The sequence below is a fragment of the Acinonyx jubatus genome, chromosome A1 (assembly GCF_027475565.1).
Source record: "Acinonyx jubatus isolate Ajub_Pintada_27869175 chromosome A1, VMU_Ajub_asm_v1.0, whole genome shotgun sequence".
NCBI lineage: Eukaryota > Metazoa > Chordata > Mammalia > Carnivora > Felidae > Acinonyx > Acinonyx jubatus.
Window position 1 is genome coordinate 156,108,295 of NC_069380.1, and position 20,251 is coordinate 156,128,545.

The window sequence follows — 20,251 nt, forward strand, 5'->3', positions numbered from 1 at the left end:
AAATTATTCTGATTCCTCTGCTCTCTCCTCAGAATAACTGAGGCTATGCCAATTAAGTACCCTATTGAGCATCTTTACAACCATACCTAGATGAGATTGTAGGAAAATGCAATTGTAAAGTAACTCTTTACAGAAGTTGTTTCTTGAAATTTAGTTAAGGTACTCCCAGCACTAACACTAGCTGGGATCCTTGTTAAAAATGGGGATTCCCAGGTCAAATACCAGATATTTTTGAATCTGAGCACTGGCATTAGGACTTGGGAATCTGCCTATTAAATAAAGCCCAAAGGATTATGCTGCTGTTCAAGAAACACTCTTCTAGGAAAGAAAAATATTCCTCTACACATATTTGAGCCAATACCTATTCTTTCTCCTCCGTTCTCCTCTTCCCTTTCCCTGGCATTCCAGCTATGTCATGTTTAATGTTTAATGTAGTAATAGGTAATCCTCTTGTGACAAGGAGTCTTTTATGATAAACTCACGAGCACATGAGTTATGACAGTCCTTTATCAGCATCAATCTTCTTAACACCTCTTTCTTTGAGGGTCTGATGGACTGCCAATCCAACATTTCCTCTCCCTTGCAGGCCTGTGGGAGGCAGTGTAGTATGTAGTAGCAGATAGCACAGGATTTGTGGTCAGACAGATCTGAATTTGAATCTGCTTTTGGGATCTTGGTTACATTTCTCAACCTCTCTAAGCCTCAAGTTCTTCTTTTATAAAATGCAAGTAATAATTTCTTTTTCAGAAGGCTGTTGTAAGGGCTAGAATTAGTATTGTATACAAAGAGGTTAGCACAGTGTCCAGCTCATAGTAAGAACCTGACAAATACTGAAGGTTATTATTCTTGATAAATTTAGCCCACAGTTGTTCTCCATAGTTGTTCCTTGAGGAGTGACCCTTGGTTAAATGATTTATCCCAATCTTGATTGTCTAGAGGCACTTTTAGAAATTCTGCCATTCAACAAAAACAGACACATAGACCAATGGAATAGAATAGAAACCCCAGAACTAGACCCACAAACGTATGGCCAACTCATTTTTGACAAAGCAGGAAAGAACATCCAATGGAAAAAAGACAGTCTCTTTAACCAATGGTGCTGGGAGAACTGGACAGCAACATGCAGAGGGATGAAACTAGGCCACTTTCTTACAGCGTTCACAAAAACAAACTCAAAATGGATAAAGGACCTGAATGTGAGACAGGAAACCATCAAAACCCTAGAGGAGAAAGCAGGGAAAGACCTCTCTGACCTCAGCTGCAGCAATTTCTTACTTGACACATCTCCAAAGACAAGGGAATTAAAAGCAAAATGAACTATTGGGACCTCATGAAGATAAAAAGCTTCTGCACAGCAAAGGAAACAACCAACAAAACTAAAAGGCAACCAATGGAATGGGAAAAGATATTTGCAAATGACATATCAGTCAAAGGGCTAGTATCCAAAATCTATAAAGAGCTCAACAAACTCCACACCCGAGAAACAAATAATCCAGTGAAGAAATGGGCAGAAAACATGAATAGACACTTCTCTAAAGAAGACATCCAGATGGCCAACAGGCACATGAAAAGATGCTCAATGTCACTTCTCATCAGGGTAATACAAATCAAAACCACACTCAGATACTACATCACGCCAGTCAGAGTGGCCAAAATGAACAAATCAGGAGACTATAGATGCTGGAGAGGATGTGGAGAAACGGGAACCCTCTTGCACTGTTGGTGGGAATGCAAACTGGTGCAGCCGCTCTGGAAAACAGTGTGGAGGTTCCTCAAAAAGTAAAAATAGGTATACCCTATAACCCAGCAGTAGCACTGGTAGGAATTTACCCAAGGGATATGGGAGTACTGATGCATAGGGGCACTTGTACCCCAATGTTCATAGCAGCACTCTCAACAATAGCTAAATTATGGAAAGAGCCTAAATGTCCATCAACTGACGAATGGGTAAAGAAATTGTGGTTTATATATACAATGGAATACTACGTGGCAATGAGAAAGAATGAAATATGGCCTTTTGTAGCAACGTGGATGGAACTGGAGAGTGTTATGCTAAGTGAAATAAGCCATACAGAGAAGGACAGATTCCATATGTTTTCACTCCTATGTGGATCCTGAGAAACTTAGCAGAAGGCCATGGGGGAGGGGAAGGAAAAAAAATGGTTAGAGAGGAAGGGAGCCAAAACATAAGAGACTCCTAAAAACTGAGAACAAACTGAGGGTTTATGGGGGGTGAGAGGGGAGGGTGGGTGATGGGTATTGAGGAGGGCACCTGTTGGGATGAGCACTGAGTGTTGTATGGAAACCAATTTGACAATAAATTTCATATTTAAAAAAAAAGAAACTCTGCCATTCAGAGTTTCTGAAATAATCATCTTGGTGTAGACAATTGAATAGAGTTCAGAAACCTGTCTATTTGAGAACAGATGTCTCACTAATTTCCATGTACTTTGTCAGGACGTATATAAAATGTAAGCTACAGTATGTCTATCTTATTGACGATTGAATCAAAATGAAAGGAATTAAATTCTTATTATATGCACCATGGAGTCCTAGTATCTCTTATATTATGAACGGTGTGAGAAGCTCATGGAACCCACAAACCATTCCTTCAGAAAAGTGCCATACACATACTCATAAGCAATTCTGCATCTAGTTTCAATGAAGTTCATGAACTGCTGGTAACTCATTTATGTTATTTCATAGCAACCCATGAAGCTCCTGCTTTAAAAATATTCTATTAAAAATTAACTGAATTTAATGAGGCTAGATCATTCTTAGATCATTTTCTTCTTGCACAGAAAAAAGTTTGAAATTTTAGAAATCAGAGGTTATAATTTTAATTTTCAGTTCTTACATGAAATTAATATTACATCTGTTCATTGAGATAGGTGTTTCTACTATACTGGTCACTAGACAAGGATGGGTTAGGCCTGGATACTTCTATTTACATGCATCTGATAAGTGTTGGGTAGAAAAGACTTACAATTTTAAGGATAATTTTTTTTATAGCTTCCTGGAACTAACAGCTTATATTCTCAAATCACAACTATCATCAGCCTATTTCACCATCTGTGTGAAACAGCTTGCTTTCATTTGACCTTATTTTCTTCGACTCTGGATGTTCCACCACCAACTTCAGTAATTCGTGTTAGATGATACCTTCAATTTTCAAAAAGGAAGAAATTTGGAAAAAAAAAAAAAGATCTAACCCTTCCCTTTTAGAGCTAGTAAATTGAACCCTCAACTGGAGATTAACTTGCCTAAGGTAGGGATATGCCTAGAACTTGAAGCCATGTGTTCCTTGAACTTTTGAGTGCTTAGATTATTTTTCCTTCAATTTGGGTTGGATCTGCTGATGCAAGTCTGACCTTGTGTTCATAGACTCTGCCTTCTGTCCATTCCTCTCCTGTTACAAGTGAACTCAGATTCTCAATGCAGCTCTTCTCCTGGGCCCCAGAGCTTCAAGTTTCCCTGTTTCTGACTGAGCCCCTGGATTTTCTCTTCCCTTACCAGACATCTTCCCAGTCCCTCCAACTAGGTAAATTCTTGTGCAAAACTTCCTAGGCCTGTCTTGCTTAGCCACTGTGGCCATCTCATTGCTGAGATACCACGACGAAACCATAACTTCACAGGTGGCCCCAGGGCTCCTGGATCTACATTGGACTTTCCAGAACAAATACTTAGCAACTTCAGAGTTTTTCCAGCCATGGCACAGGCCAAGGTGTTCTATTTTTCTGCTATTATGAACCTCGTCTACTGAATATGATGTGAGGGGAATGCTTTGTTCTTTCTCTAGAAAATACAGATGTTCTTCTATGATAACCTTCTTATTAGGGAGGATAACAGTAACTTGCAAATTTAACCACCTCCTCTATCATGCAACCAGAGCACCTGACTTGATATTGAAAGTTTTCTTGCCACCAGAAAGCAGAAACAAGGACAGATAAAAAGCTGTAGATACACGGTGTGCAACAGTTAGATTTTTTCCTCTGTATTAAGAGTTGTACTATTGGGTAACCAATATGAGGAAAAAAATAATGCCAAATCCTTTTTTAACATCATACACTAAAATTCCAGGGGAATTTAGAATTTAGATATGGCAAAGGAATCATAATAAAAGACATATAAATAAATGTTAATCTAATTTGAGGTCGTAAATATTTTTCTGAGCATGAAAGCAAAGGAAAAAGTCTTAAAGATACTGACAAATATAGGTGTATATATACTCATTTCATTGCAATAAAAATTACATATAAGTAAAATTAAAAGGTAAATGTCAAGCTAACCAAGCATTAATAGCTTTTCTAAACTAAGGTCATAAAACAAAATCAAGGTCATAAACAAGCAATCACAGGTGATAAATGGCCAAAGAATATAAGATATTGAGCTTCATCACTAGTGAAATAAAAGCATATAAAGTTGAGATACCATTTTGCCCTATTAAAATAGCAAACATTTTAAAAGATAATAAAAGTAACTTTGGTAAGGAAACTCGCACTTGGACACAGTATTGAAGGTAATGTAAAATGATATGGTCTTTCTAGATAGTAACTTGTCAGTATGTAGCCAAATCATTAAAACATGCAGCCCTTTGACCCAGAAATTCCAATTAGGGGTGTTTATCCTGAGGAAATTATCAGAGATAACAACCAATATTTATGGACAAGAGTGTGTATCTAAACATGATTAGATGACTTTAATATAATTCGCATTTATATAATGGGATACTACAAACAGATAATTCTGTTTTTAATTTTCATGTTTCCTGATATGTTAGATCAGCTCTAGGATTGGTTTATATAATCTGAAAAAAGAGGGATGCTTTATAAGCTTATTGTTCCTAATACTGCCCACAGGAAATTATCTGGACAAAGTCTTTCCTGGTGGGAACAAACAGAAGTGAGAAGGCCTTGCAGCTAAGTGGGAGAAAAATTGGGAGGAAAGCATGAATTTTTAAAGGTCAAAGAACATTGATTTGGCCATGAGAAAGTGCTCTTAATATATTATAGGGTAGATTTTAAAAATTACAAAATTACGTGCATACTAAGTTCCCAATTTTGTAAGATAAGTGTGTGTGTGTGTTAAATCTACATGGAGATGTTAACAGGAAGAGGACTTATATTTTAATAGTTTTCTAAGTTTCCTACTGTAAGCATAATTGAGAAAGCAATATATGTTATTAAAAAGAAGGAGAGGCAATAAAGGTGATTAGAAGTTTTCTGGGCCTTACTTGGCTTCCAGCGCCAGAGCGAAGATGCCAGCAGCCAGGGGTGCTGAGGCTGAGGTGCCCGTGTGGGTCTCTGTGCAGTCATTGTGCAGGTCGGCACTGGTCTGGGTGGCATCCGGAAGGGAAGAAATGCAGGAGAGCATGTGAGGAGTGTTCTCCATCCCTGGGGGTTAACCATACCTAAGGCTGCATCTGCTACGATCAGGAAACTCAGCTGATTCGATTCCCTACTTCCTCTGTTAAACCATAGGCGGATGTTTGCCATCTGCTGATATTTTAGTTCACTCTCCTCTATATACAACTTGTGTATAATTCTGGCATCAAGATGCCTTTTTTGGGGATGAAGTACTCCCACTATGAATATTTTCTGAGATTCCCAAACGAAATACTGTCTGTGAAGAAGGGACAGTTTCAAAATCACTGTGAATCATGCTGGCCCATTAATCATCAGGTCCATTGTGTTTAGTCTGGCATATTTAGAAATTCTGCTTCATGCAAAATTCCCATTTGCCTTCAAATTGACATCTGACTGTCTCTTCAGCACAAGGATGTAGAGCCATTCTGATTTTGGCCACTTGAACTACTTGCACAAATTTGCTTAGTATGTATGTAGTGTGCCCTCACTGTTGATATCATCTGATGGCAATGAGTTAGTGTCCATATTTGCACTATGATGAAAATGGTGTTTTTCAAATAAATGAAAGGTGTGTCAGATTCTGATCTGGTTACAAATTGTAAAACTGCTACTCAGTAGATGTGTCCCATGGGCACATGGTTTCCCCATCTGTAGAATGAGGTTGACATTTCCTGACTCATATTCTGAGGATGAAATGAGATCCTGTCTGTGAAAGCATTCTTACACAATATTACTGCACGTAAGGAATTACCCAGGCTAATTTTATCTTAATGAAGAGGTTGCCCAGACTGAAGGGAAGAAACCAAAAAGACTTCCAATCAGTCTGCCTTAACGACCTTAGCATTGCTGGTTTAGCAAGTAGTCGGGCCAAAGGATTACTAACAAGACACCCACCCAGGCTCCTGCACTATCGTTTTTAGCTAGAGATTTCAATGTGTGGGAGGGAGGTGTAAAAAAATAATTTGTTCTATTATCACCTCCTTTGGCTTCCCACTTTGAGTCGCTGAATTTCTCAAGTTATGGTGGCTCTGCTCCTTAGAGGGCTGCGGAAGCAACGTTGTCCTTTTTCCCTATTGACGCAAGTAAGCCCCCAGAGATGACTGTGCTGAGGAAAAGGTTTGCGTAAGACAAAGGCTATGTTATTGCAACCATCTCAAATAGAATCCACCAGCTGTCTCTCCTATGGCAGATTTACCTAAGGAGAGAACTTTACAAAGATGGAAACTCTTCCTCCTACTTCACAGCATAATAGCTCAGATGAGGGACAGTCTATGAAATGGTGACTGAAATGTGTAACAGGCCACTTTCTGAAAAGCAACTTTAGATACCCCTAGGGACAACAATAGTCAGGGACTCTGAATATAAGTGGGATACATGTCTGCTATGCCTCTTTCAAAGGCTATAAAATATACCTGTCATAAAGATTTTCTGGGTAGAATATCACCATATATTATTTGAGTAATTGAATATAAGGGCACGAGAGGGAGGCCAATGTTTCAAGTTGAGGCTAGAGGTTTACTGTCTAAACTAGAGTAAGTTGCAGAAGCAGGCAGAGTTCCAGAATAGTGATCCTGTATGGAAAAGAGAACTAGCAATTTTTTTTGAGACGCCATTAATATGAATCTTACACACATTCCAGTGTCTAATTATCATGGGGTTCACCTACAATCTAATTGAATCATGACCTATTATTTTATAGAGATTAGAATTTAGATACTTTAGCTAGATGGTTCTTTCTGTATCAGGAGTTAAAATTTGGGACCATACAGTTTAAAATTAAAAGTACTTCCCTTTGTTTGCAAAGCCCCCGAATGGCCCTTCATCACTGTGCCCTTGAAGGGAAATCCAATAATTGCCCTTGGCAGTCTGACTCATGGAAGTGAAGGCACAGCCAAGTGTGGGCTGGAGATGCTCTCTGAGCATATAACCTTCCTGAGCTGTTTATTCAGTTGCTGAGAAGTTCATCTCGGGGGAAATTTAGACCGTTATTTTCCTGCAGGTTATCCATTCATAGGAAACATAGCTATTGCATGTTCTGTATTTTTATCATCTGCTAAAGGGCATGTTAGACCATATTCCCGCTATTAAAGGATCAATAAGTACAAGGGTGGTGAAGCCCCTACAACCCTGTAATCTCCTTTAAGGCTGTTCTCAGGGAGGTATCACACAAGCAGAATAGATATTTTGATTCTTGGCTGTATGTAATGACAACTTAGTGGCTTCCCAGGGCTGGGTTTAAAGATGACAGAGAGGCAACATCATCTTGGCAGACGCATCATTATCCTTGAGAGAGAAAACTCCCCAATAGATGCCAGCCTTTCAGGTGAGCAAAGTATGAATCTCCCCAGCTGAGTCATAAAGCTTAAGCCAAGCTATTTTACCAAAGGTACTGACCAAAGGATCTTGTTGAATGCAAGCCCTGCTCCCCTACCTAAGCAGAGGAGTTAGACAAAAGCAACATACGATTCGCTGGTCGGTGTAATCGCCACTGCTGTATGAGGTGGCCAGGGTGGAGGAGCACTTCTCAGCATACCAGGGAGACAGGCCTTGCTGGGAGGCGCTGCTGATGGAGATGGTGTAGATGCTGTCTGTGTAGCCGTCACAATCACAGTTATCTCCCTGACGTCCCCCATTCCCAGAAGCCCAGACGAAGATGGAGCCCTTTCCTTGTCTTCCCTAAAAGAAAAGCCAGACTATATCACATCTATCATCTGTTGGGATCACTGTCACATCCCCATAAAATCCCCAACAAATACATGCATGAAGTTCCCAGAGACATTTATTTGGAGTCTGTTTCAATGCCAGGTGCTCCAGCATCCATGCTGGAAATCTCACAAGACTTCATATTACAAGCCACTGGGCCATGGCTCTGCTAGTCCTCCTTCATCTGGGCCCTCTCTGGGATGAGTCAGTGAGTGCTTTTTTTTCTTTCTTTCTTTCTTCCTTCCTTCCTTTCTTTCTTTCTTTCTTTCTTTCTTTCTTTATTTTCCTTATTGTAAGGATTCACAATCTGGCCTTTAGCACTCGCTTGTATTCTCTCACTCTTTCCTTGGCTTATGTTGCTGCATTTGAATCTTTGAACTTCCTCTCTTTCTGCTTAAATCTTCTGGCTGACTGATAGAATGACAAAATCAGACATTATTCAGATCTGTTTTGCAGCTGCATTAAAAGGGACTCTTCAGTTGGAAGAAATTCGTCAAGGCTACTCTTTCTATGACTTCTCAATTTGTGCTCTCCAAAGTTTCTACTTTTGTTTTATCCTGTGCAGAACAAGGCCTTAGAATCCTGGTAAGAATGCGGTAAATGGAGCAACACAATCAAGGCACAAGTATGTACCAGGCACATACAAAAGAGGAAGTAGCATGTAGCTATATTTAAGGATGTGTCTCTAGAGATTTGAAAGAAGTCTGGGTAGTAGTTTACCTAGTGTAAAAATCTTAAAGCAGCAGAAAAATGAGAAAGGACATACTCATAGTATTTTTTAAGTAAATACTCTAAGAGTAATGAATCTCTATTGAATGTCAAACCCAATTAGGGAAAACTCCCTTAACCCTTAAGTTCCATCCCTCTGAAGAATGATTTGGCTCTCTAAATGCATTTCAAATTGTAAGCAACAATAAGAAATTCAAAGCCATTTCTTTTGATATAAACTAAGTGTTCTTCCCTTTCCTTCATATACAAATGGCCAGGTTTCATTTCAGGTAGATCTATATTAAGTATCTCACCTGCTTAACACCAAATTCAAAAGCCTTCTGGGCTAGTCGGCCAGGCCCTTCCACAGTTTTCCCATCATCATTAGGGCCCCAACTGGCACTGTAAATATCCACATGTCCGGGATTGAATCCAATTGAACTGGCTTCAATAGCGTCAGTCACAATGCCATCCAGCATTCTTATGCCTAAACAGAAAGTCAAACAAAAAACACATAAGTGGATGTCAGCATGAACATGTAGAATGGCATAGTGGTCTTAATATTCATTTTATAAAAGACTCGCAAAAGAGTTTAAAAGAAGGTAACCACTGCATGTCTCAGGTGCCCATGACCAGGCTACTATGAGCACAGAAGGAAGATACAAGTCACAGTGTCCATAAACTTTGTTATCTTCCCTTTGGAAATAACTATATGCACTAAGCAGTGGCCATGATTGTTATTGATTACAAAATACCTCCCCTCCATTCACTACCTCAATAACCTGAAAATGACAGGATAGTTTTCAGAAGGAGCCAACAAACAGCCCTACCTTGACATGTCTGTTCATGACTATACCACAAATAACTGTTGCCCATCCTGTGCTGTATGAAGGATTTTGTATGGAACACTGTGCAGCTTGAAAAGATCTACCCACAATAGGAAACTAACAAACAGGGAAAGAACTCTTGTTTCTAAGCACTGATTAAAAATAACCCAGAGGCCATTCTTTTATATGTTTGCTAAGAAATATTTTCAAGGAACATGCTTCCTTTTCTTCTAAATAATCTCAAGGATGAAATCATTGCCATGGATTTTGCTCCTAAGGGGGAATCATTTTTCATCAGGAGAAGGCAGACATGGTAGTTTTTTGTGCTTTCTAACAGGCTGTCACGCATTATCAGACTCATGTATTCAAGAGCCAGGAAGGCAAAAGCAATTGAGACAAATACGAGCAGCTACCTGGTTATTCCTGGCTTCAGGCTGATAATGTAGTTAACTGCACAGCCTTAGATTTGTACCCCATTATTCACTATGGAGCATAGGTAAAAGAATATGTAATTAACATAATTAGCTAAAGTCACATTGATTAAAACAAAGTTATTTGAAAATTTATTTTGGAAAAAGAAAAATCCCAGCTGTACTTACTAGCTTTGTGATCTTGTGCAAGCCACTCAACCTCTTGTGCCTCAGTTGTTTTTTTTTTTTTTCAGTTTTAAAATGGGGATGATAACAGATAGCAGCTTACATGCATTGAGGATGTACTATACGCAGCTAACATTCTACAGGCCTTGAACATATGGACTCTCTTCTATCCTTTTGACAACCATTTAAGATAGATGCTATAATTTTCCCAATTTTATAGGTGGACTGTAAGAGGCACAATGGCTTGCTCAGGATCATACAACTTGATATTGGGGAGCTGAGACCTGAATCCCAGAAATTCGGCACCTAAAATCAACCTGTTAACTAACAGAATACACAACCTACAATGTATTATAGGATCAGTGATGGACATACAGTAAGTCCCTAATAAATGAAAAGTATTATTAAAAAATGCATTTGGGACTAGATCACCAAAGGGTGGAATAATGAAAACAAATCTCAGTAGACTTGCAATCGGAAGTCTTGTGTTTTGGTTCTACACTGCCACAAATAGCTGTTACCTTGAGAAACTTGTTTCTGATTACTCCTCAATAAAATGAAGGGATCAGAAAATTCTCTCACAAACTATAGCTAGATAGTACATCATCTTAAAAAATGAATTCTTTCTCTAAGTGATTACCTAATTTGTGCCCCTGTCTTCATTTTCTTTAAATTAACATGGCACTTAAAAAGGAAAAAAAAAATCCCATGGCATTTGACTATGCTAGTATCAAAGAAATCAGGAATGACGCAAAGTTTAATAGTATGCTGTATTAGTGATTCATTATCCATGCCAGGATGTGTATTTATTTGATTTCTAAACAGGAAATCATAATCAAATTCAAGGCATCCTCAGGTCAAGTTTAAAGCAGTTTTACTATCATTGGCATGTTCTACAGTTGATCTTTTTTTTATAGCAGTTTTAGAAAACAAACTAAACTCAAAGTTTGTAACCTGCGAAAGACCAAGGTAAGGACAGTGAAAAGAGGAGAGAGAATGTGAGCCAGTGTAGGTCTACTGTCCACCCTTCTTCACAGGGATATGGACCTCACCAATGAGTTCTTTTGCCTTCTCACTGGGTTCAACCAACAGGCAGGAGAATGGGGGGTGGGAAGAGAATGGGCGACTCATTCCCTGGGACACTCCTTGCCTAGAAGAAGCTCTGTTGTAACTCAGGGCTACAGCTCCTGTACAGTGGTTCTCTCCTATGGCCACAGCTTTCTCTCTACAGTTGCCACTGACCTCTCCTTTCCCATGCTCCTTTAGGCCCAAAGGTCATCACATCTGCTCTCATTTATTAGCCCTTGTTGGCTTCCCTTATCTCTTTTTTTTCAAGTTTTTATTTTAATTCCTATTAGTTATATTGTATATTATAATATACACAATATAATATAATGTATATTGTAATATACAATATGTTATTGTATATTAAGTATATAATATAATAATGGCTTCCTTTAAGTCTTACAAATAATTCCTTTATTAAACTGCCCCGATGGAACTTACTGTATATTTCCCAATAGAGGCACTGACTGAAACAGCTAGGGACTCTAAATCCATGCTGTCAAAGATAACCTTTGGCTTCTTCATATAACAAGAACGTATTCATTTATTTTTTTAAGACTGTTATTTGCTATGAAATGAAGAACTACAGAATTGAGAGGCAGGGAAAGTCTTTTCCTAAATTTACCTCCTCCTTCTGTTCCTTTAGCAAGTACTCAATAACAAACCCTTGTAAATTAGCACACAGAGAAAATTAGATTTGGTTCAAAAGCTTTTCAACATTTCCATTTTTCTCCCCACAAAGATGTACAGGCTGTATTCGGCTATCATCTTTTAGGAATCCAGATCCATTGATTTGTTTGCAAATCCTGCAGCACATTCTACATGGAATTCATTTCTTCTTCTGGTTGTTGAAAGCCCCCCTTCCCACCTCATTTACACCAAGTGATGCAAGAGTCAAATTGAAGTGCAGAACTGCAGGAGCAACCCTCTGCTTTACCTCCGACTTTGGAATTGTATGCAACTCCGACCCCACATTTGTGATTATTTGCTTGCATGGCAATTTCTCCTGCACATCTGGTCCCATGTCTGAAGATTAAAAAATAGATATTAAAAAACATAAGTGAGGGCAAACTGTTATTTGCACACGAATCCATGGTACATGGTCATATTAACTTTTTGGTCAACCTTTGTTGCTGGTCTCCTTCCCATCAGTATTTGTTGAAGTGCAGGTATCAGATGAAAGGGTACTGGAGTTGAAGTATGTGATTCAAATTCCAGCTTCTGCCACTGACTAGTGGTGTGACCTTAGGTAAGTCATTTGTCCTCAAGAGTATTGTTGCAAACATGTGAGATATTGCATGTATAACACTTAGAATAGTGGCTGGTATAATATAAGAATTCGGGAAGTGTTAGCTATGGATACTATCGTGAGCAATTCTGACACTTTTAGAAATCATGGTTTCTATTCCATACTTTTTGGTGAAGTAGCTCCTCACTCCATCCCTAGTGACCTCCTTGGATTAGGTTATTCTGACCAGTCCTAGTAGGGTAAGTAGAACAGAATTCTCCTCTTAAGCCCTCTTCCCTTCCTCTAACCATATACTACCAAACTAAAGCAACTGAGGGTTTTCTGGTACCAAGAGGAGTTTGAGATTTTAATAGGACACTCCAGGCTAATTGGGAAATCAGGGTTCTCCTGTAACTCTGATTGGGGCTGGAAGCCTGAAGAAGACTGGTTTTGTAATCAGGCAAAGAGGGTAATTTATGATTTCAGAGTACTTGGAGGGAAATGTCAATCTCTAAAACAGAGCAGATTCTAGCATTAAAACATCAATTCTGAAAATGTGGGGATAATAATCATCCTTTCCCACCATGACCTTGACCTCAGGAGGGTCAATAAGTCAAGAGAACTTTAATGTGAATTTATTTCACGACGTTACTGCATTTTGGAAGCAGTGTAAAGGCTGTTGATACTTTGGAGGAGCTAACAGAAAAGAGGGGAAAAGTTAGCTCTGAGCAACTCTGTCAACCAGCTACTTTTAGACACTATTATAGTAGACATCTATTTTGCTCAGCATGGAATATAAAAATTTGAAATTGACTATCCAAAATAATTCTCTTTCATGTATCTTTTATTCTAAAGTACCAAAGATCATTTCTTGGTCTCCTTTTACTAAATGATATTTCTGCTTCTTCATATTAATACTGGATAGGAATCCTAAGTCAGAACAATATAATTATCTTTTTTTTAACTTTTATTTATTTTTGAGACAAAGAGAGACAGAATGTGAGGTGGGAAGGCGCAGAGAGAGGGAGACGAGAGGGAGACACTGAATATAAAGCAAGCTCTAGGCTCTGAGCTGTCAGCACAGAGCCCAACTTGGGGCTCAAACTCACAAACTGTGAGATCATGACCTGAGCCAAAGTCCCACACTTAACCGACTCAGCCACCCCGGTGCCCCTGTAGTTATCTTTAATTCGATGTCTTTCCTAATGTAGCAGATATCTGCCACTTTTTTTTTTTTCCTTTTTGGGAAGGAGCTCTCCCTCACTCCTTTTGATTCTCTCATGAGGCTCCTCTTCCCAGACAGCTTTCAAGGATTGTTGTACATTCCAGGGAAGAGAATTCTAGTCTTTCTCTAAATTCTTCAGCTTTAAGTTCCATGTGAGCCATGTGGAGCTTGCCGCCAGGCAAGATTTCTTTTACTTTTTGAGAATGAAGCTAATTGGAGGCAAGAGACTAAGAGATGGAGACAGTGATTGAAGTCCTGACAGCATATTATTTGAGCTCCCAGATCTTGGAATGCCTGAAGCTAGACCATCCCTTGAGTGATTTTTTTTTTAAATGCCCATTTTACTTAATCTTTGAGTTAAGATTCCCTCACTTGCAACTGAAAGTGTCCTGACCAACCACCCATGCTCTGAGAAATGTGTGCACACTGAACACATAAAAGGAAGCTTATGCTTTGATGGATTAACCCTCTTTGCTTTTGTAGGAGGAGAAACTGAGTTGTCACCTTCTGACAAGTGTGTTCCTAGAAGTCCACCACCTATGTTTCCATTTACACAGAACGGGAACTAAGGCCAGGATAGCAAAGTCTCTCGCCTGAGCCAATAGAATCCAATTGTTGGCAAACATTCCCAGCACAGCACCTCTGTCCTAAAAATGATACACTGTGACACCACCTATTATTTCTCTCTCCTTGTGTACTGAACATTATTTTCTTGAAAGGTCCAGTAGGATCATGGTACAAAAAAGGGTAGATGTTTTTCCCTCCTCTTGCCCTCACTTCCCACCTCCACACTTTTAGAAAAAGGGAAGGCTTTATCAAAGTGGTACTATGTCATTCTTTGTAGACCTGCAGCTTTTTTTCTTTCCTTAAATTAGGCTCTGAGATAAAAGAACCCTTTATTATCTTAGAACAATGGTAGTAACTGGCATTTAAACAAATTGATTTTTAAAAAATTATTCCACAAGATAGTTTAAAGACTAATATTATACTGGTTAAAACATCCTTGTCACACATGTTATTTAACTTGAAAAATAATCTGTAATTGGTATTGAAATTTTGAATATAGATTCATGGCAGCTTAATAGTAAGAGTTACCTGTACTTTTGGGATTTTATTATTTAGTGATTCCTCTTTTGATTTGCAGAGGAGAATTCAAATGCAGCTTCTATTAATCTCATTTACATAGTAATAAAGAAGAGCAGCAACACAGATAGTTTAGAGAGATAATGCCCTTGGAATTGGGAGATAATAGGTCTCTAAATGCTATAAAGTCCAAGGCAAAATGGAGCCATTCATTTTCTAAACCTAAGGGATTTATTTCTGACAACATGCTAGAAGGGTAACTCTATTTTTTATTATACCTCTTGATAAATGATAGGGATGCTACCTTTTTGGTTGATAGTCAAGAGGACCCTGAGAGATAGTTACTTATTGTGTCATTTTCAAAGAGCAGATCCTGAATTGGCTCAGAAAATTGACTTGTCTCTGCTTCTGCTCCTCTTGGATATTATTCTTGTCATGCTGATTTCTTACTGGAAGGAGGTCTTAGTTGCTAAATGAGAAAACTTCATTGTCATCATCATCATCAAAACAAACACAACTTCTTCTATGTACCAGATATTATACAAGCCAATTACCTATATAAACCCATTTAAACACCATAATAACCCAACAAAGTAGATACTATTATTATCCCTTTTTAATAGATGATAAAACTGAGGCACAAAAGAAGTTAAGTAATTTGTTCAAGGCCATCCAACTACTAAGTGGAAGATCTAATATTTAATCTAAATCCAGCTGCAAAGCCTATGCTCTTAACTGTTTGGCTATGTCACACTAACTCTATGCTGTGTGGGAGGTCCATGGCAGGCTATGCTCTAGAAACTCACGGGTTTTTAGGCATAAAATAATTACCATCATATGGGCAACTTCTTTGAAGGCTTTGGACCTCCATGAATTAGGGGAAATGTGGCTATTATAAATGCTGGATATGAGACTCCTCCTTTGTAGGGGAGGGGAAAGGGCAATCTGAGTCCCTCTTCTCATGAGTAGAGAAACTCTAGAGAATATCATTTCACCAAGTATTCAGCTATCATGCAGCCACTACACAATTTATCATCCATATTGGATCATGGGGCCAGACCTAGAGTATGCTGCCTAGGAAGAAGGCTGACACTTCCAGCTAACAGTCTCCTCAGCTGCACCCATATGGCTGAGAGAAGATTTCTCTTTTGGTCTTGACCAAGGGGGTGGAAGGAGAGTTGTCATTTTTACTTCATTCTAAGAAGGGTGCCCCTTTCTTCCAAGAAGCTATTGTTCATTTCCTCAGGAAGTTCCTTTCAGGAGAGTGGAGAGCAAGTGCATTATCACCCATTTGGGGAGATAAAAGTGCAAAATAGAGGCAGAGAGAGGTAAGTGATTTCCTAAAGGTCACTTTCTATACTGATAATTGGCAAAGCAATGACCACCAGCCAGGCTAATATTACAAGATCATGCTCCAAAAGAGCACATATTTCTCCTGGTCCTGTACTGTCCTGGCTCAGAAATATAGCTCCAAGTTTGTCTGGGGTCCCTGCCATAAGTTCCTGAGATATCTCACTTTCTTCCGAGGGCACCCATTGTGGTTCCTGTTGTATTGAGATGGGAATATTTTAACTTTTCAGCATTATTTGCAGTTAGCACCTTTAAGAAATAAACCCTGGAAGTAAATGGTACTGAAAGAAGCAAAATCTTGGAACCTTCCCCAAGTTTCCCCTTTTCTCCAAGGAGGAAATATACACCCAGAAGTTGAGGCCAAGTCCATGAGCCTCAGCTCTCTTCCTGGTGTTTGTTGCACTTCTGGAAAGGGGATCATCCAAAGAAAAACTTTAGATCAACATTACTGCACCAGCCACATAGGAATTTTGAGTGAGAATAAGAGCTAAAGAAAGAGGGAAAGAGGGAGAAAGAGAGCAAGTGAGAGAGAGCTCAATTGACCCAAGTTGGGTAATAGTCCGAAAGAAAGAAAGCCATACAGAGAGAAAAAAGAACCACTTTATGTAGCATCTTTCCATCCAATTTGTAGCAACAAGCCCTGATTTTGCCTTGGCTTTGATCTATTTTTGTGCAAGTCTCTTCTCCGTGGAGCAAATGAAGAAGAAAGTGTGAAAGTTTTCCTGAAGTTATGAAGATAACATGTGCAAAGATGAGTTCTCACATGGCCATGGACATTTGAGGCCACGTGGCTAGAGGGTGTAGTTTCTTTGCAGCTAGGAAAGAAGGTTAGAAAGTCTCCTGGCTCTGGGTTTTATCTGGCCTTTTGCTTTGGCAGGTCTGGCTCTTGGACTCCCTCATCACATTGTGACTGCTACAGAGAATTATTTTAGGAGTCAGAAGGTAATTGTCTTTCCCTTCCCTTTAGCTTTAGAATCTGCAGCAGAAACTCTGGGAAAGGTTACTGACTAGTCCAATGCCCCAGAAAACGTGTTGGATTTGAGAGCCAGGCCTCAGAGTGTATTTCTGTTGTCTGATATCTGGCTTTTGTTGTCTGATATGCTTTTCTGAGGGAACTGACGAGCATGGCTGTGGCCACTAAAAGAAGTCATGGGGAATTGTTATCTTTGTCTTCTATTTTTATTTTCACAACTAACATCAAACATGTTGCAAATAGTAAAGCATTCATTGATGGGGTTAGGGAGGGTAGGCTGGAGGATTTTACTCTTTATGACCCAAACATTCTTTCTAAAGCCATAACTATTCAGTGCCATTTGAGGTGAGCATTTTGCAACATAAGAAGAAAGTTTAATTGAACTATGGTCCTGTAAGCCAAAAGAAATATAAAAATAGAAGCATTGGTTTCTGTTTTAAAAGGAACAAAATATTATGATATGGATTGGTATGCATGAAAACTTTTCTGAGAGCTGAAATATGGTTCATATTTATTGTATAATTTTCTCAAATGAGATAAAAGCATTTTAAAGTACTTTTTCCCCCCTCTACCCCCCCCCCCCCCGATCCACATTTACTCACTTATTCTCATTTGTGGGATCATAACGGGGAAATGGATCATGGTCATTATCGTTAAAATCATAGCTAGCCTCTGGATCCTAAAGAGAATAAAAAATAATCCTGTAGCATCATTAAAAAAAGTTAACACCTCCCAAGCCCTCTACCCCTTCCATCCTGGCTGATAGCTCAAATTCTGCATTTCAGAATTTCTGACCCAGTTTCTGATCATTCATTATACCCATAAACTAGGCAGAGATGATATACACAGAAGAGTGAGCAAGCATACAATTAGCACTGAATGTCACCAAACCTGTAGCTCATTAAGCTCATAGTATAGTACAACCGAAGGAATCAGAGTTAACTTATTTCAACTGCCTCATTTTTTAAGTGAGAACACTGAGACCCAGAGAAGTTGAATGACAACTAAGCTACAGAGCTAGTTAGCAACACTTGGATACTCATCTTTCTTATGATTACAGGTACAAATAGGTGACCGTGGGGTGGAGCTCAGGTCCACAGTGATCTCTTCAGCCTTCCCAATTACTCTAAGCATCTAACTTGAATAAAGTGTGCTTGAAATTTAAGGCATGCTTCTAGGTCCCACCTCCTTTTCCAATCAGATTGCTACACTTAAACATCTCCCATATAGGAATTCTACTACCACTATAGCCTCTTCTCTACACTTTCCATATCTTTTAATAATTCCTACTTTCTACTAATCTTTTTCTTCCTTTCTTTTCCTTTAATTTTCCTTTGCTCTTTAGCTGGAGAATTTTGAATGAATGGAAAGGGTGAGAGAAACACATGGGACAATTTTAAAGATGAAACACTGATCTAAAGACCTAAGATATCACTTAGAACTTAACAATTAAGTAAATAGTTTTCATTTACTTATTTTCCATTTAAGATAAACTTTTCTCTTCTCTGAGAGCCATTTTTGCATTATTTGAATTTGCATGGAAGGAATCACATTCACATAATTGTATAATGTTAGAGATATTCACCTATAAATGATGTGAGTGAGGAAGAAGACTGTGAAAAATGATCTAAGGCATTATTCTTTATTTGATTGCTTTAATGCCCTAGATACTGAGTGATATAGAGTCTGAATGGCTTTTAATAATTTAATTTGTATAGGTGCCTTCTCCCTCCCCAGCACACAAGCTTTTGTACAATCCTTGGCTCCACTGAATTCTTTAAGTGCCTACTCATAGAAAAAAAAGTTCATATGTACTGGCAGGAGGGTGAGGGAAATAGCAAAACCTTGGCCCATAGTTCCTAGGGCCAGTATCTGAGAAGTCTTCCACTTGAGGAAAGGAAAGCCTTAACTATGTGTCTGTGTAGACAGCTCTCTAAGTTGCAGTCATGGGAGGGCCCAGACTCACATAATTGGCATAGATGTCTGTGTGATTCCACTCCAAACCATCATCCAGTACTGTGATAACAACTCCTTTGCCTGTGATGCCTTTTTGCCAAACAGGTATCACATGGAGATCCAGCTTGGGCAGGGATGCAGTCATCCTAGTATCTTGCTGGTAAAGAAAAACAAAGAATTGGTAAAATCATGATTTGCTTACTGCAAAATGAAAACTGAAGCTCTAGTCCGAAGACCCATCTTTCTTTTTCCTAGGGTCACTCTACTTTTAGAAAGAATGCAATTAGGTGAAATAAAAAAATAAAGTTGATGGTAGGGCAAGTGAATCATGAGTGCTGTTCTTTTCCCAATTGTTCTAATGGAAAAATCATTCGAAAGGATGAATCACCCTGTGCCCCTTCTCACTGAGATACATGGCTTCTAAGAAGTTGATCCCTAAGTTTCATGCATTTATAATGATATGCTCAGGTTTTTTATCTACCAAAGTTTTATGTGATGTCCCATATTTCCATCTCTCCCCAAATCCTGAGCTTCCCTTGCCACACTGAACCTACTTGACATTGTTTGTTTGACAGTTATTCACGGATGTTTTCATAACTTTTTGGAAAGAAAAAGCAGAACCTGGAATGCCCAGGAGGCTGCTGTCTCACCAGGACTTGCAATTTAATTGCCTCTTTCCAAGTATGAGTGATTTAGAGGGTAAGTATCTATGAGAGGAGATGTGGAGTTTTCTTTTTTCAGATAAATTTTCTGATAGTTACAGTGTATGGGACTATAAGGGAGAACAGCTGGACAGGAAGGGAATAGAGATATGAGCTTGGGAAAGCATATAAGGGAGATGTTTTAGAAAAGTGCCAGGTTTCTGGTGAAGGGGACAGTAAAAAATTTATAAATAATAACAGTCAAAAAATGTCTGAATGAATTGTGCCCTGGCTGATGCTCCTCAGAAAGAAGGAGGGGAAAACTCTTACTAGGCCAATACAAAGCTGAATCACAGGAGGTTGGAACTACAGATAGATTTTTGGACAAAGCCAGAGAAGAAGACCTCTGTGTCAATTGCAAGAACAATCATACGGTGTGGTCATTAAGAGTATGGCCTGTGGAGCCATGAATTATGGCCCCACCACTGGTAACCATATGATTTTGGCAAGTTACTCAACTTGCCCTTGTC

The 20,251-nt window shown here is 38.9% G+C and overlaps 1 protein-coding gene across 2 annotated transcripts in view; it reads right to left on the reverse strand.

The window, feature by feature from the left end:
- PCSK1 (proprotein convertase subtilisin/kexin type 1) overlaps positions 1 to 20,251 on the reverse strand; it is a 41,246-nt gene that overhangs the window by 13,113 nt on the left and 7,882 nt on the right. For both annotated transcript variants that reach the window (XM_053225132.1, XM_015065492.3), the window contains exons 4-9: positions 19,091 to 19,237; positions 17,727 to 17,803; positions 12,203 to 12,291; positions 9,092 to 9,264; positions 7,830 to 8,042; positions 5,234 to 5,334 (exon numbers count right to left, since the gene is read on the reverse strand). In XM_053225132.1, the coding sequence (XP_053081107.1) occupies positions 5,234 to 5,334; positions 7,830 to 8,042; positions 9,092 to 9,264; positions 12,203 to 12,291; positions 17,727 to 17,803; positions 19,091 to 19,237 (800 nt within the window). The remainder of the gene's footprint in view (positions 1 to 5,233; positions 5,335 to 7,829; positions 8,043 to 9,091; positions 9,265 to 12,202; positions 12,292 to 17,726; positions 17,804 to 19,090; positions 19,238 to 20,251) is intronic.